General features: G+C 34.5%; 1 protein-coding gene across 6 annotated transcripts; it reads left to right on the top strand.

Annotated features, from left to right (window-relative positions):
- The first annotated feature begins 298 nt into the window (after nt 1–298).
- LOC132640891 (replication protein A 70 kDa DNA-binding subunit B-like) lies at nt 299–8,661 on the top strand. Of its 6 annotated transcripts, none has more exons than XM_060357696.1 (12): nt 299–464; nt 999–1,157; nt 1,343–1,409; nt 1,502–1,758; nt 1,826–1,931; nt 4,437–4,561; nt 4,638–4,716; nt 4,808–4,937; nt 5,028–5,185; nt 5,268–5,391; nt 6,376–6,602; nt 7,682–8,231. In XM_060357696.1, exons 4-11 carry the CDS (start codon nt 1,548–1,550, stop codon nt 6,598–6,600), a joined length of 1,158 nt encoding a protein of 385 aa, XP_060213679.1. In that variant the 5' UTR covers nt 299–464; nt 999–1,157; nt 1,343–1,409; nt 1,502–1,547; the 3' UTR covers nt 6,601–6,602; nt 7,682–8,231. The 6 variants fall into 6 exon arrangements, with proteins under 6 accessions (XP_060213679.1, XP_060213677.1, XP_060213680.1 ...); XM_060357694.1 differs by lacking the exon at nt 7,682–8,231 and adding an exon at nt 8,238–8,661 and having other exon boundaries at nt 302–464; XM_060357697.1 differs by lacking the exon at nt 7,682–8,231 and adding an exon at nt 8,238–8,661 and having other exon boundaries at nt 302–464; nt 1,841–1,931.
- Nucleotides 8,662–17,267: the final 8,606 nt, after the last annotated feature.

Genomic DNA, 17,267 nt, shown 5'->3' on the forward strand with positions numbered 1-17,267 from the left:
TGGAGGGGCCAACGTTATATCCCCAATTTTTTTCCCCTGTTAGACAAAAAAAAAATTAATGAATTTAAAAGTATAACGTGGATCATTCCACGTTATACAATGTTTTCATCTTCCCATTTCATTCATTAATACCCGACAAAGATGACTCTTCCCATTTCATTCTAATAGTCATATATATTGTGTGTGCGTGTATGTGTCTATATATATATATATATATATATATATATATATATATATATATATATATATATATATATTACTACTTAATATAGGAGGGAATCAGAAATTTTTTGTAATCCTCACAGGCTACCTTTGTAATTTCACTTTTTTTCTCATTCAATAAATGCATTGCACGTATTGTCCTTTGCTGTGATGAATCATCAAAAATAAAGTCAGTTTCAATTTTTTTAAAGCCTCCATTGTTTCCATTTGGTTTCCAGCATCTTCCACGATCTGAGGCCCAGGTAAAATTGCTTTTCCTCCTTGTTAATGTCTTTTGATCAATTAAAGGGTTTTAGCTTTTGTTTCTAACTTATTTGCAGATCAACCTTCTTCATCTCTATATCTTTCACTCTTTTTTCAATTTCATTGTATTCTATATTAAATCCATATATTGAAATCAAGAAATAGTTGGAGTGTTTGTGTGTGTTGGTAACCCCTTTAGTTAAAAGTTCAAACTCATATTTTTTTCTGATTGTTTTATGTATTTTTTCTTTTATTTTTGCTGCAAGTGTTTTTGGTGCAAGGTGTGGGTGCTCCCGGGAAGGGGGGGGGGGGGGGGGGGGGGGGGGGGGGGCTGTTGGGTGAGTTAGAATAGAAAAGGCAAAAATGGAGAAGATATTGAGACTCTTCATTGGCTCAATTCCCATCTTTTTTCCTTCTATATCTCTATCAAAATTCTCTATCAACCCTTTTACTCCCTCTTTATCAAATTGCTCTAACCCTATTATCTCTGCCTTTCCTTTATTTCACTCTTTTTGCTTTTCCCCATTTTACAGTATCTACGACAAAATATGGAATATAGACTTAATATTACTGAAATAACTCCGGAAACAAGAGAGTGGACATGCAAAGTACAGCTAATTGAAAAAGCTAGAGCAAGACAAAGTAAAGATGGGCGAATACGATTTCAAGTCATGATTGCGCAAGATGAGACGGTAATTTTTCCAATAATTTATAATTTCTTTCTTATTTTAATCTATAGTATTTTCAATACGTTTTGATGTTAGATTTGGTATTTATTTCACATTAGAATTAGAGAGTATTTATTCATATATCGTGGGTATTCATAGTGTTTAATCAAGAACTAGATAATTATTATGAAGACTGTTTTGTGTTTCAGATAATCAAGAACTGATAATTATCAAATATGTGTTGAAGGGAGTACTTTGGAAGATGAAGTTTGTTCGGTATAATCCATTCATTTTATTAGATGCTTACGTCTTATGTGTTACCATGGAGCTTTAATATCTATTTAACTGATTATTTTTTGTAAATACAGGAAGAATAAGTTGCAGTTGTTTTGTATGGAGATGACATAGGAAAATATGAAAAGAAGTTCACTCCCTTCAACACAAGTTAGACCACCTCTGCCCTATGGAATTCCTATCAATAGGTTTGAATGGGTTCTAGATAGATTTACTGTTATTGAACAAGTAAAGGGAGACAATGTAGAGGATCCACCATTGCCTGCTCCAACAAGATTAAACACAGTATCTTTATCGAACCTGGACCAAGAGCCACGTCACATGGAATTCGGTAAGGAGTACTTCACTGTGTATTTTAAAGTATACTTATATGTCGTTTCATGAAATAATATTCACAGCATCCCTACAAATAGACATACTTGTTGTTGTCGTGAGTTGTGGTGCAATAAAGATTGTTGGTATCCATGGAAACAAATGTCGACAAATCATTGTCATGGATACAAAGTAAGTTCACTAAAATTCTACTTATTTGAAAATTGCTAATAATTTTAAACATAATGAATTTCATCACAGTTCTTATTTATAGCATGGTAATGATGATTGCAAATGTGCTGATTCAGAGAAAGGAGTTACTATCATTACTGTACCTGAAGAAAATAGACCACATATGATATCTGAAAATGAAAATCAAGATGATGAGAATGTTAATTGTTTCAAAAAAAAAAAAAAATGGGGATGATGAGATCTTATCATTAGATGGTGATCAAATTCTTGATAGTTCATGTTCCCTGTCAGTGGAGAGTGATTCCAGTAGTTTATGTGCGGATGATTTTATAAGTTTTGACATAGCGTCTGATATAGAGGGTCAGAATTTGGTAGATCCTCAGCAGTTAGCCGCAATATTTTGGAGTGGATTATATATCCCTTTGGGGATTTACATCTGTGTGTGGAAGGAGACCGGAAATGGAAGATGCGCTTGCAACTATTCCTAGGTTCTTGGCATGTTGCAGTAGGTTAACACTCAGTATGAAAAGATAATCAATTTTCTAAATCTTGAATTGAGAATGAATATAGAGGATTTATACAGACAATCTAAACTAATTTCAGATTGAGGCATATTTATTCATTTATAAATTTCTAGCTAAATGAAAAACATAAATTTAATAGCTTGATCCTCTGTTGTAGAAAATAAGAAATCACATGGTAAAAAACAATAGATAGAAGATTATGCAGATCTTCATCTTAATGAAGAACTAAGGCAATTATAATAAAGAACCAAGACAACAGGATCTTCATCTTGTGAGATATCAACTTTCTACAAATAAAATGTCCAGCTAATTCTTTTTTCACACAATCTAAGACCTTTATCATGGATAATGGTGTAACGTTAGGGAATCTTAGTTAATTTTGCAATATTTGGATAATGGTGTAACATTAGGGAATCTTACGGAAAATATAATGCTTGAAGGTAAATTTGGAAGAATAAACGAGATTAAAGTTGTTTCTAAAAAATACAGGCAGATTTTATGTTCCCTTCCAGTAATGATTCTCCTTTAATTCATAGGGTCGCTATATTTTCTTGTTCCAGAAATCATAGAGTAGAAAACAATGGATAACAGATTACACAGATCTTCATCTCAATGAAGAACTAAGACATCTTAATGAAGAACTAAGGAAACAGGATCTTACAGATAAAATGTCCCGCTAATTCCTTGTTCACACCATTTAGGACCTTTATGATGGATAATGGTGTAACGTTACGGAAACAATTTTCAACTAAATGAACAAGATTTCATCTTTTACAAAGGATTTATATAAACAGGCTCAACTAATTTGGGAATGAGATATAGTTATCAACTAATAAATTTCCAACTACAGGTTGATTCAATTCTTGGTTTTTGAGTAACTGAATAGATTTTGGGATAAAGAAGAAGAAGGAGAAGAAGAAGAAGAAGAAGAAGAAGAAGAAGAAGAAGAAGAAGAATTTAAAGAAAAAAAAATCTTACCTTTTTTGTGCTTTCAGGTGAATTTTGTACTAAAAAGGTTGTTGGTGTTTACTACTACTTTTTTTCCTTACCAGATCTCACTAAAAAATTGCCATTTTCAACAATCAGAAGTTTAATAGGAGCAAGGTAAAGATAGGTAACTTGATCTGTCACAACCAAAAAAGTATAGTAAGTCATAATATGAATGTCACTAGGCTGAAGTCAAGGGTGACGCTACAAGTTCGACATATTCCGGTAATGATAATCGCAAATGTGCTGATTCAGAGAAAGAAGTCAGTATTATTACTGTACCTGAAGAAAGTAGGCCACATATGATATCTCAAAATGAAAATGAGGATGATGAGATCTTATCATTGCACGGTGATCAAATTCTTGATAGTTCATGTTCCCTACCAGTGGTGAGTGATTCCAGTAGTTTATGTGTTGATAATTTATAAGTTTTGATGTAGCATCTGATATAGACGATCAGAATTTGGTTGATGTCAAACTTATAGCTAACAAGGGTGGAGATCTGGTAGAAAAGTCTCTGGTCAAAGTTGATGAGCAGATTACGGATGGCTCCAGCTCAAAATCATCTGCTGAAGTTGTGGTTCAGCCACCCTCAGCAGTTAGCCACAGTATTTTTGAAGTGAATTATATACCCCTTTAGGGATGGATTTACATCTGTGTGTAGAAAGAGACCGAAAATGGAAGATGCGTTTGCAACTGTTCCTAGGTTCTTAGCATGTTACAGTAGGTTAACTAATACAGGACTGCAGTAGTTTGTATGATAGGCATCTATAAACGGTTTTTAAAGTTGAAAAGCTCAGATATAGTTTAAAGTTATATAGACGTTGGTTAGATTATAATCTTGTTGACTTCTTAGCCCATACCCATCCTTATGTTTGTTGCATAACAAAGGAACAACAATATTTTTTTTTTAATTCTGTCATTCTTGCAACTGTGATCTATAAATACGGTTTTTCGTGTGATATAACTTGGCATCTCCGCTTCTTCTCTACAGTATGCATCATTGTATTTTTACCTTATGGGAGGATTTTGCTGAGATTGATGGAAGCGACCTAGCTGCACAAATTGAAGAACATCCAATAATCCTAGCAAAACGAATTGCACGGTCTTCATATGCTGGTATGAACTAGATTTTAATTTTTCCTCTGTATATTAAAAATATTAATTGTTTTTACTTATACTATGTACAACACAGGAACATCCTTGACAACAAGATACAATTCTGTAATATTGATAAATCCATCCTATCCACAGGCTGCAGAATTGATGAACTGGTATGGGATAAATATGTGACTAATAGTACAATCATATACAAAAAGCGAACTGTGTATATACCCAAAATAATATGACTATGTTCATTTACAGGGCAAAAGAGAATGAAGAAATGTTGAGCACATATACCCAAAGAAGTTCTCCAGAAATAGCTTCATCGCCAATTCTTATATCACTAAATGATGAGGCGATACCTATAGGAAATATCCAAGCACAACCGGCGGTATATGTCCAACAAATGCTACTATATATTTAGATTCGATACCATTACCAGCAACACAACTAATCTTATGCACTTTTCTTTTTTGAATAGATGCAATCTTTTCACGTTGAAGGTAAAATATCGTTGTTGGATGATGAGCAGTTGTTTTACGAGTTGATGTGTTCAAAATGCAAGAACTTTGTTAGGACCAAAATAATGAAGGCTATTGACTGTGTAAACTGTGATCAACAAGCAATGTTAACACCCAGGTAACCAAGCGTTCCATAATCCAAATTTACTTTCTCATATAATTTATGAATATAAATAACATGTAATAATATTATATAACAGGTGTCACTTTCAAGTCCAAATTACAGATGGAAGTGGATCGACAATTGCAACATTAGTAGGTGAACCTGGAGAGAATCTTCTTTCAATGAAAGCTGAACAAATCTATGAAGCAATTAACGTCAAGGTACAAATCAATTGGAATTCTTTCTTAAGTAACTTCTGGACAATAAATTTTCTAGATCATCTTAAGTTATACATTTTTTTTCATGGTTAATCTGATGAAGTTATTGAAATTGTTGTGATAGTAGAATTCTGCCAACTTTAAAGTTGTTTCAGTTTAGACCTTTTACTGAATTTTCTGTTTTGAAGCAGCTCAAAAATATTCTTGTCTTATGTTTGGTCTTAAATGTCCAGATTAAACTGGCACGACCAAATTTTAGGTATATTGGGAAAATCCTCAGCATTTTCATTTTCAAAGATCACAAGTTAGGGAAAAGGAAATTGAGGGCCTTATTAGCTTGGATTATTTCTACTGGTTTGGTTGATATCTGATTAAATAAAATTTGGTAAATGGTATTAGGTTTAAGCTTATAAAAAGATGGTACTGTATTAGGTTATTGTTAGAATGTCATTTTTTTTATGTGAATATTCAAATATCACATTGATGAGCATGGATATTTTTGTGGAATTATTTGTTTAATAGTCAATTAGCATTATGAAACTGATTGAGATCATGTAAACTGTTGTCCTTGTGAATGTGAACTACAGGGATTTCAAGTCATTTCTCTTTTACTGCTATAGTCCAAATAATTTCTTTTCTTCTACTTCTTTAGTTCTATTTCTTAGTTTTTCTTTCTTGTTGGTTCTTATGTTGCTACTTTGTGCATGGAGCTAGATAAATCAACAGACCATGTAACTGTATATAGAGAATTTACAGTGCTTACATATGCTTACATATGCACACGTATTTATAGAAATAACACTCACTGACCATTTATCGGTTTTTTTTAATCGACATTAATTACGATATATTAGAACGTAAAGAGCTCCTTTTATTCAACAACATCTTGCTGACAAAGTGTTTAAAGTACAACTGAAGAAATCTTTTTCTAGGAATTCTGATGAAACACCAGCAAAACTGTTCATTTTGTCATTTGCTGAGAAGCAGGATACTCTCCAATTGCCAGCAGTATCAACTTCTACAAATACTGGAGAAAGCAGTAAGAGAGAACTCGACAAGGTAGCAACAGAAAAAGAACAAAAAAAGATAATCATTGGAAGTACCTCATCTAGCAAAAGACAACAGACTGAGCGAAGAACTCCAACCAAAAAAACTGCATCTTCTAACAAAAGGAAGGGTATCGAACCAGTCACTCCAACTAAGAAGAAGTAAAGGTCAGTAAACAAAAGTTGAGTTCTTTCATTTGCTCATTTCTACACATGAATAACACCAAACTAAATTTCCAGTAAAAACAAGTATGTTATTCCATTAAGGTAAAAGTAAAATAAATACTATATAAATGCTAACAAAACTTTCATAGTTCCAACTTGCTAATCATAAGTGATCTTATTTGACTAGAAATATTATTGTCATGTTTCTTTTAATGATATTTTTCCGGTTCAGCATCTCTTTCTCTCCTCCGTAAACTGATTTAATGGGTATTTTCCAACTATTCCAAAGAAATCTTACTGCTGCTTCTGTGTATCAAATTGATTAATGAGCTAAACAAGGCGAAAAAGAAGTTTATAAACACATACAAAACTGTTACGCTAAATAATCCGACTCCGACGATACTTAAAAACATTGAAAAGGTGTTTCACTCAATACAAGGCCAAGAATTTCATTTATATCCAGTTATAACTTACAATTTTTTTCCTGGCTTATAATGACGAAGCACTGTTAAGTTGGTACTTAGTAGACTAGGTACAGTTACAAAGATTACTTCACATACCTGCCTATTTCTATTGCCCAGATGTTTAATGATGTTCGTCGCTGCGTTATAACGTTACAGTCTTATGTATCTGTATGCTTAGGTAGTACTTGGTAGACTAAGTATAGTTAACTCTTATGAAAGGAGTTAATTAAGATTGCTTCACATGCCTGCCTATTTTAATTGTTTCTTTTCAAGGGATTGTCACTATATCCTGTGAAAATGTTTAATTTACTTTATATAAGATTAATGTAGATTGGTAATTGTCTCCACTGCAATTGCAGGGGTTTCTGTAGCTGATGTTTAGTGCTATTCTAAAAAGTGTATTAATTACAATCAGAGACGGAACCAAGTTACTTAGTTTATGGGTTCTAGATAACACTTTTACCTATTAAATGATTCTTTTAACACAAATACAAGGTTCTGCCGAACCACTGAAGCTCCACCCCTGATTGCAATGTCAGGTTGATATTTGGTTATTATTCTGTGTTGGCTTATGCAGGCTTTATGCTAAAACTTAAGACTTTTCTTTCCATTGTTTAGCCTTAGGGGAGAAGGGGAGAAGAGATGGTACTCTTGTAAATGTGAAGAGAAGTTTATTAATTTGAGACCATAGATATGCAACCAGAGATGAACATGAAGAGAGAGTAGCAACACAATTTAGTAATCTGTGAGATAATTTCCTTTCAGTTCAAAGGCATGGCCATTTATAATCAGGAGGTCCATAGGCGCTGTCACTAGATTCGGTAGAACTGTTAAAATTTCTTGTATCATTCAATACACAGTCAATATGGATGGTAATTGTCCTTTGCTATTGACAGACGCAGTGTTGATTGGTTATTTAGAAGGTTTATTGTGTTTGTTAATTATACTTAAAGAACTAAGAAGATCAAGTGTGAATATGGAAAATCAATTGTATCAGTACTGAATTGAGTATTGTTTGTAGGAAAATTGTGTCTTCTTGTTCTTACATTTTACATCTATCGATGGCTATATCTGATGAAAATAAAGTATCCACTCTTTTGATCTCTGCCATGTTTGTTCTATTTCACCTATTTACATTTGATGCTTATTACATATCCCTTATTTCTATTTGCAGTTCATTATGACCGTGGCGAGATTGTACAAAGGTCTTTTGGTGGTTTGTACATACCAAACTTTTGATGGCCTAGACGGTCATGAATCAGCAGTTGAAATATACGGGACTATCCATGCTTATAGCTTTTACTCTTGCCCACTATGAAAATGCTTAGGAGTCGTGTAACTATATTCTAAACTGCTTGTTCAGAGATTGTACAAAGGTCTTTTGGTGGTTTGTACATACCAAACTTTTGATGGCCTAGACGGTCATGAATCAGCAGTTGAAATATACGAGACTATCCATGATTATAGCTTTTACTCTTGCCCACTATGAAAATGCTTAGGAGTCGTGTAACTATATTCTAAACTGCTTGTTCAAAAATGCAATGTAAATATAATCTACATTTTGGTTTGAATCAGATTGTGAATAGATAGCTTCGCTACTTTAACCTCTTCTTATAATTCTTCCTCCGGTGACATAAGTGATATACTTTGGATATGTTTAATAATCCAAAGTGCGGTTAAAAATTTTTTATACAAATTTTTATATTTTGAGTTTGGGCCCGGGCTTAGCACGGGCCTGCCATAACTAGTATATATATATATATTACTCCCCCCCCCCCCCCCCCCAACGTTTTACAAAAATAGTTTGTAAGACGTTGGCCAAATTTAAATTATATCCGGTTGTTTTTTAACTCAAACATACGTCACAAGTCATATAATAATTAACTCAAACAAATATTTTAACTCATACAATAATTAAATATGTGTTATATATGCGAACATTAAAAAAATATTAAAATATAAGTTAAATAAATGTCACACATTAACTGAGTAGTAAATGTTAAATTACATACGTTATTAAACGGCAGAAGACATATTATTTATTCTTGAAAGATTACATAAGGAAACAACGATCGTACAACTTAGGAAAAAACATAAGAACCAACAAGCAACAACAACTACTGATTTCTGTCGGGGCAGTGATTCTTGTTATGACCTGTTTGCTTGCACGTACTACACTTCCTAGCCATGCGAGCAAAAAAATTGCAAGCAAACATTGTGTTTGTCAAGAATCGCTGCCCCGACAGAAATTAGTAGTTGTTGTTGCTTGTTGGTTCTTATGTTTTTTCCTAAGTTGTACGATCGTTGTTTCCTTACGTAATCTTTCAAGATTATATAATATGTCTTCTGCCGTTTAATAACGTATGTAATTTAACATTTACTACTCAGTTAATGTGTGACATTTATTTAACTTATATTTTAATATTTTTTTAATGTTCGCATATATTACACATATTTAATTATTGTATGAGTTAAAATATTTGTTTGAGTTAATTATTATATGACTTGTGGCGTATGTTTGAGTTAAAAATTAAAAAATCACTGAAATTTTGTTATTAAAAAAACAACCGGATATAATTTAAATCGGGCCAACGTCTTACAAACTATTTTTGTAAAACGTTGGGTGGGGGAGGGGGGAGGGGGGTAAAATATATATATATATATTGTATAACGTGGACTGATCCACGTTATACAATATATATGACTATTAGAATGAAATGGGAAGAGTCATCTTTGTCGTGTATTAATGAATGAAATGGGAAGATGAAAACATTGTATAACTTGGATCATTCCAAGTTATACAAAACTATAAATTTTGTATAACGTGGATCAGTTCACGTTATACTTTTACATTATTATTTTTTTTGTCTGATAGGGGAAAAAAAATTTGGGTATAACGTTGGTCCCTCCACGTTATACCCCTTTTGGTATATTGTGAAATGGAGCACCCTTTTGGTTTATTTTGTGCATTTTAGTGTCCTTTAGGCTCCAGATTCCAAGTCTTCGGTTCAAAAGTTTCTTTCCTATTCTCTTTCACTTAGTTAGTCTCCTAATAAAAATCCCACAAATGAAAGAAGCCATGGCCAAGGGAGGCAAACTCACAAAGCTCAAATCAGTCTTGAAAAAAAATGCAATCTTTAAAGATAGGCCGATCTTCAAACCGTTCTTGCTCTGATGACGATTCGCATTCCTACGACAGTCATTGCTCCATTAAAGACCAACATACAGTCTACGTCGGTAAATCACGCTGACACTATCTTGTTAGCTCCGACGTTGTCTGCCATCCACTTTTCTTGGAACTTGCTGAAAGATCAGGTGATTCAATTGCTGTTGCTGTGAAGTTTTTCTCTTTGAACACTTGCTTTGGATGCTTTAAAATGCTGATCCTCAACCGAGTCATTGGATGAGCTCGTCGACTTCTACTCATGCTGAAATATCATACAATGCGGGATATCTTAGGAGTTGGTATATATATACTATACAGTTGTAAATCCATATCCAGAGCAATGCAGTTTTATAAATTTAATGTTATTAGGAAAGATGAAGATACGTACAGAAAATTTAGAGAATTGAAGCCCATCAGGTATAAGGCAGGGCCAGGCAGTGATAGTTCATTTCCTTTACTGGCTGGGCGACGAGAGGAATTGATTAACCCATTCTTAATTGGTGGATAGAGATTGAAAATATTGTATTATTGTAATTACACTTTATTTTATTGATTGTGTTACATTTACAAATACATGTACGACGGTGGAATGCGGAATCTGAAAAATAATGAAACTTGGTAATTGGTTAAAAATAAGGAAGAGTTCACGGAACCAGTGACTCTCGTTCATACCCCATATTTCTATTAAGAAATTCACAAAATATTTATAAATAGTTAATTGTGGACTCAATTATTAGTTTACGTTTACTTAAGATTATTGTAGAAACCCATAAACTTTAAATCAGGACTCGCCTATGTGTCAATATATATAAGTCGATTATTTTAACAATATAAGTTGATTATCGCTAACTAACAAAGTGAAGTTGATCAATCTCTTTACTCTTGGTTGGACATGAGTTGACCGTGATTAACTGTCGTATTGGTATAGTGTTAATATAACGACAATGAAGGCCAATTGGATGAGAAAGTGATACATCAAGTTCTAGAAACTTAGCTGAAATACAAGGAAGCCTTAACTGCAATGTAACAGTATAAGGGTCAAATATTAATCGACCTCAAAATTATAGTTAGAATTGTAAGTTCTTTTACTTCATGTCCCTAAATTAAGTCTTTGACCCTTCATATTTTTTACCTGTATAAGCCACACCAATTATATATGAGCTTTTCCATCATAAAAAAAAAAAATACTCTATTAGTCTCTTCTTCTTCCAATAGTTTTCTGGGCATACTTTGTGCAATCTCCAAACTTTCAGCTACTAGTGCAAGTGTTTAGAAGTGTTGTGGTACCTCGTAGAGCGACCGGGCTAAACGATTTGCACCATAATCGGTCCGAAATCGTTTTTCAAGGCAGTGCTTGTCACGACGCAGCGGTGATCCGATAAGTTGATTCTATCATTTTGTTCGTTTTACTGATTAATATTGTTAATATTTTCCAACAGTTTGAAAGAGATTTATTTTATACAATATTAATCTACACACCTCTTTAAAACTGGATTACATTTTTTGGATCCTAGGAAGATGAATGAAACTCCCCTGAAATCTTTTGTGTTGGAGGGTCCAAAGTAGAATGAGTAAACTCTGTAATAAAACAATTTTCTGTGCTCATTGTTGTGATGAGTGAATGCATAGATGGTGAGAATTATGAACTCCCGCGTGTCTCTGAGTATTTGGTACTTTAGGTATTTGTATTTCTTTTCTTTTGGCTATTCTTTGTCTATTTGAAGAATTTGCATGAAGTATCCCTTACCTAGTTACAACCATTTTAGACGATTACAATTATGTAATTGAATGATTACATAATGTTGGTTTTTAATTAAATAAATGGAAAAGTCCTAAGTTTAACGATTTCAAGAGGACTTGTTGAAAGAAAACTAGTAAAGGTTGTATCAAATGAACTTCAATCGGATGAGCATAAATCAGCCTGAGTTTGGTTTGCATGTACATGAGCATCAAATCCCATTTGACACCTCGAGTTTTTTTTGGTAAATTTGTCATGCCAAAGATGCGAAGCACATGGGTTCAAAATGATTGAAGAGTTTTTTAAATAGTCTATTATTGTTGTATATGCAAGAATATAATATCTTACTATGGAGTTTAAACCCATGTGCCATATGTTTCGAATTTAATTTAAATAGTATATTGCAAACATTTATCATTATTATAATTATTATTTTAATGAGTGAATTGCTTTTGTTGTATATTACAACGTACGCTTCAGCAAACTAACGGCTGACTAATTGTCATGACCCAACCCGCCATGACTGGCACCCACACTAACTCCTTGTGGGTGAACCAATATACCTAGCCATCTACTCATTTAAGTTCATTTTTATTTAACCAATTCATAACAGTTAAGCACAAGATAAATCAATGAATAGTCATGCCATAAAATAATAACGTAAATGTGGAAGTCCTATCTATTACAACCTCAAAATCCGAAAGTCACCGTGCAAGGACTCTAATCCAAAACATGTCTAAGGAATGTATACTGTCTGAATTAAATAACCATCAATGTCAGGAATGGAAATAGACAACAGGAAAAGAAGATCTTCGGGCGGTCTGGCATGGATAACAGCTCACCCTCAATCTGTCAGCAAATGGCCTCAACGCTAAATATGGTCCGGTAGCAGTCTCTGGATCACAATCTGCACTCAAAAGAATGCAGCAAGGTAGTATCAGTGCAAACACTTTGTACCGGTAGATATCATAGGCCGACTAAGATTAGTATCATGCATGAATCATAAAATCAATAAAATAGACAGACTAGTCAACAACACATAATCAAATAGCCCAACAACAAGTTAACCAATGATGTTACAATCAAGTCACCCAATGATATCAAAAATCAAGTCAACGGAAGCAAACAACAGAAATAAGTCTACCAACAACATTCTCAATACTCAGTCACTGACCACTCGTGTACACACATGCTAATTGGTGTCATTGCCCAATAGTCATGACCTGCAAGGGACCCATGGTGTCCATGTACCACTCGTTCCGAAACGAACCTCGGACCATGAGCTCACAACTAGGCTACATCCTCAACCCCGGTCAAATGTGTCAGTTCATATCTAGGTCTCATCCTCACCCCTGGTCAAATGAGCCTTTCCATATATATATATATATATATATATATATATATATATATATATATATATATATACACACACACCTCAATTTCACCAAGAAGATCATATTAACTTCTCACCACAAATATCATCAACCTGTAGGTCGCAACATATCGAATAGTGATACTAAGTCCACATAATCATTCAATCAATAGCATATAGGAATTTCAACCACACACATTATGCCTGAAGGCTAGACATGCTTTCTCCTTTCAATTTCACAACGCATACAATCAACTAATCAAAGTCTAACTCAAGTAGATTATAACCTACCTCAACTATAGAGCTGGAACAATGCATATTTCGCCACTATAGCCTTTCCTTCCGTAATGCCTCGGAACGCTCAAAGTCTAACAATTAAGATGCTAAATAAGTCACAATCACTCTAGTCACAAAATCAATACAATGCATACGCTTCCACCTTACCCCTTTCTAATGGGTGAATGATTACTAGGCGTAAATGATCCTAACATTGGCCTTAGCAACCACAACTATCAATTTATAAGGTTATTCAACCAAGTTATCTCTTACAAGCAATTTCTATGGTCAAGCTACCATTTTTATAAAACCTTAAGTCTCAATTCACTTAGTTTATGTCTCTAATGGTTCAATTCTTAATTAGCAATTGATAACGCAAGCCTTTAGATGATAATCCCACAATATCAACCATAACCCACCAACTATTGAAAGTCTATTAAGTTCTAGGGTTACTATTCCCAGTTCACCATTGTAGAACCATGAAGAAGATAATAATCTTAAAGATGAAATCATCATGAAGGAAGGAATGGTTAAGACTTACCTCTCAAGAGTATTCTTGCCCTAGCTTAGAATTTCGCCCTAGGTACTCCTTGAAAACTATTTTGGAGTTTTATGAATAAAGAATTCGAAACTAAGTGTTTAAACATGGGGATTCTGTCCCTGTTGATCGCTGCGACGATCCAACCGTCGCTGCAGCGGTCCCACTATAGCGGCCAAGTACCCGTAGCGAACCACACCAAAACTGTCCCTCTGCTATGGCAATCCTGGTCCTTCTACAGCAGTCCCGTTATAGTGGTCCAGTGCCCGCCATAGCGGACACTCCATTTTCCAGCTGACCTTCTTCCGCTGCAGCGGTACTTCTTCCTATGCAGTGGTACCCCTGAGCCATTAAGCTTGCTAATTTTCATAGTTTTTCACTCTACTATGCAACACTTTATCTGAGGCCTTACAAACAAAAACCAAACACGCACATTAATGTAAAAACATCATGCAGACTCACCCGTGGTGTAACCCTCCGTAAATTTGGGTTAGGTGTGAATGTGTAAAACTAGTATAAAGATGATATTTTAGCTATATTAATCCATTTAGGATTAATTTGGGTGATAAGCAGTCGTTTTGAAGTCAAACCAAATAGTGAAGTTCGTAAGAGTTCTCAAACTCATCTAAATTTCGGTACGTCTGACTTCTAAGCCAGTTTGTGAAAATACGTTGGGAATTTGGGAAAACTTTATTCAGAAAAGTTGTAGATCTTTGAAATATCTTTCCAACGGTATGTTTCCCAGCTCTAACTGAGCTCTGTGCTAGGAGTTATGCCCATTTTAATGAACATCGTCCGTGCATAGGCCAAATTTTCAAGAAACTCGAAATTTTGACGCTGTCGAAATAGACATACCATGTAACACCTCGTACCTTCAATGTAAGCTTTAACCATGATCCTAGACTTGGAAAATCAGATAAAGAATGTGAGAATTGGAATTTTCCTGTTCAGTTGTGAGGTAGTGGTTTACGTCCATGAACAGTGGACGTATTTCAGTTTACAGGCCGTAAACCAAGTCGTAAACTGAAACCAAGAATTTCTAAACATTCTGGAATTTGGCATTTTGATGTCACATGGTTAAATACGGACCGTATTTCGATTTACGACCCGTATTTCAAAACGTATTTGGAATTTGGGAAAACTTCCTTGATGAAAGTTGTAGATCTTTGAAATACCTTTCCAACGGTATATTATGGGGGTCAAACGGACATCTGTGTAAAGAGTTATGACCATTTTACTGAAGAGACGCAGTGCAGTCCGTATTGCAAAATACGGACCGTATTTCAGTTTACGACCCGTAAACTGAAATACGGCCAGCACTGTGCTGGACGTAAACTGCAATTTCCCAGGACAGTATATATTCGTCCATACCAGTTCAAGTCATTATTTTTCATTCCTTCAAGCCCTAGAACGACTTCCTACCCTTTTCCATCATCAAGAACACCAAGGTAAGCCTACCCTAATTATTCCAAGTCAATTCTAATACCTATCCTTGTAATCTAAACAAGAAATCATTCTAAAATTAGGGTTTTCAAGAAAACCCATCTCAAGGTTCAAGAATTCAAGATTTTGGAAATCTTCTTCAAAGCTCAAGACTTTAATTCAAGTTTTTGAGCAATTAAGGTATGTAGAACTTCCATCCACATGTGGGAATCTCTACGTTCTTCCCCATGCTCCGTTTCTTGATATCCATGAAGTTCAAACCCTAGGGCATTCAACCCAACATATTGGTAGCCCGTATTTATGTATTTATGTACATGAATTTTGTATCTATATTCGTTATTGTATTCCTAATCTTCCATTACGGTTATTAGGAACCCTAGCTTAATCCATGAATCATGAATTCTTCCTCATGTGTTCTCATTATGTTTATATGAAACTTTATGATTTTATGTAGCAAGTTACAAGCATGTTTTCAAGTCAATTATACATATATAATTATGAACTATTGTTATTACTCATGAATCAAGAACATGTTTGCAAGACTATGACAAGTTATCTCATGAAACCATATTACAAGATATTTCATGAAACCATGATACAAGTTATTTCGTGAAATCATGATTACAAGTTATTTCACGAAAATCATGGGCTTCTTAGCCAACTATATTATGTTCATGTTTTGGGAATTGCTTAGTTAACCGAGAAGGCTCAGATAGCCTGAAACTACCTAGCCACCGTAGGATAAGGGTTGTCAGCAAGGAGGCAACACCTTCATTATGCAGTTTGGATCCTTACATGCTTATTATTACTTAAATCTCATATCCCTGGCAAGGTTGTGAGTGTTCTGCTGGTAGGACGCAAGTACCAGACCATGTTGTCGGTTATACTATAGCATTCCCCACGTTACAAGTAGTTTTACATACAAGTATTTCTATTGATTACTGTTTTAAGACTTCACTCACGTTTCATGATCATGTTCAAGTTACATTCAGTTTCAGTTCATATCCTATATCTATGTTGTGCCATGTTCTTCATTTTAGGAGGTTTTACATACTAGTACTATTCACCATGTACTAACGTCTCTTTCGCCCGGGGCCTGCACTTCACGGTGCAGATACCGGTTTTCAGGAGCATACATCTGCACAGTAGGATCACTTCAGATATCAGCTTATTGGTGAGCCCCACTTCTCTCGGGGTTCAACATGGAGTCTGCATTAGTATTCAGTTCATGGTAGTCCAGGGCCATGTCCTGGTAGTTAGTATTCAGACATGTTTTAGAGGTTTCATAGACATATGTTAGTTCACAGAGTCAGTTATGCTTTTATGTTTGCAAACTATTGTGTTTCCATGATATTTCATGCTATGAGATAATTTCAAGACTTTATTCCGCAAATTACATTTTCATGATTTATTTAAATTGCATCATATGGATTATATTGTTTTGATGCCCATGTTGAAAAGCAATCCACGAGGTTCGCTCGGACACATGCAAGCAAGGCCCGAGTGTCGTGTTACGCCCAGGCCATGGTTCGGGGCGTGACATACCGTGCTTGTCGCCTAGGTGATGCCCTAGGCGGCGCACCAGGCCATTTTATGTCTGAAGTGATTTTTCTCAAATTTTATAAAAGTCTAACTTCTTTATATTCATTCCCACTTTGTTTTGGTCGACCT

The sequence above is a fragment of the Lycium barbarum genome, chromosome 5, assembly GCF_019175385.1.
Source record: "Lycium barbarum isolate Lr01 chromosome 5, ASM1917538v2, whole genome shotgun sequence".
Taxonomy (NCBI): domain Eukaryota; kingdom Viridiplantae; phylum Streptophyta; class Magnoliopsida; order Solanales; family Solanaceae; genus Lycium; species Lycium barbarum.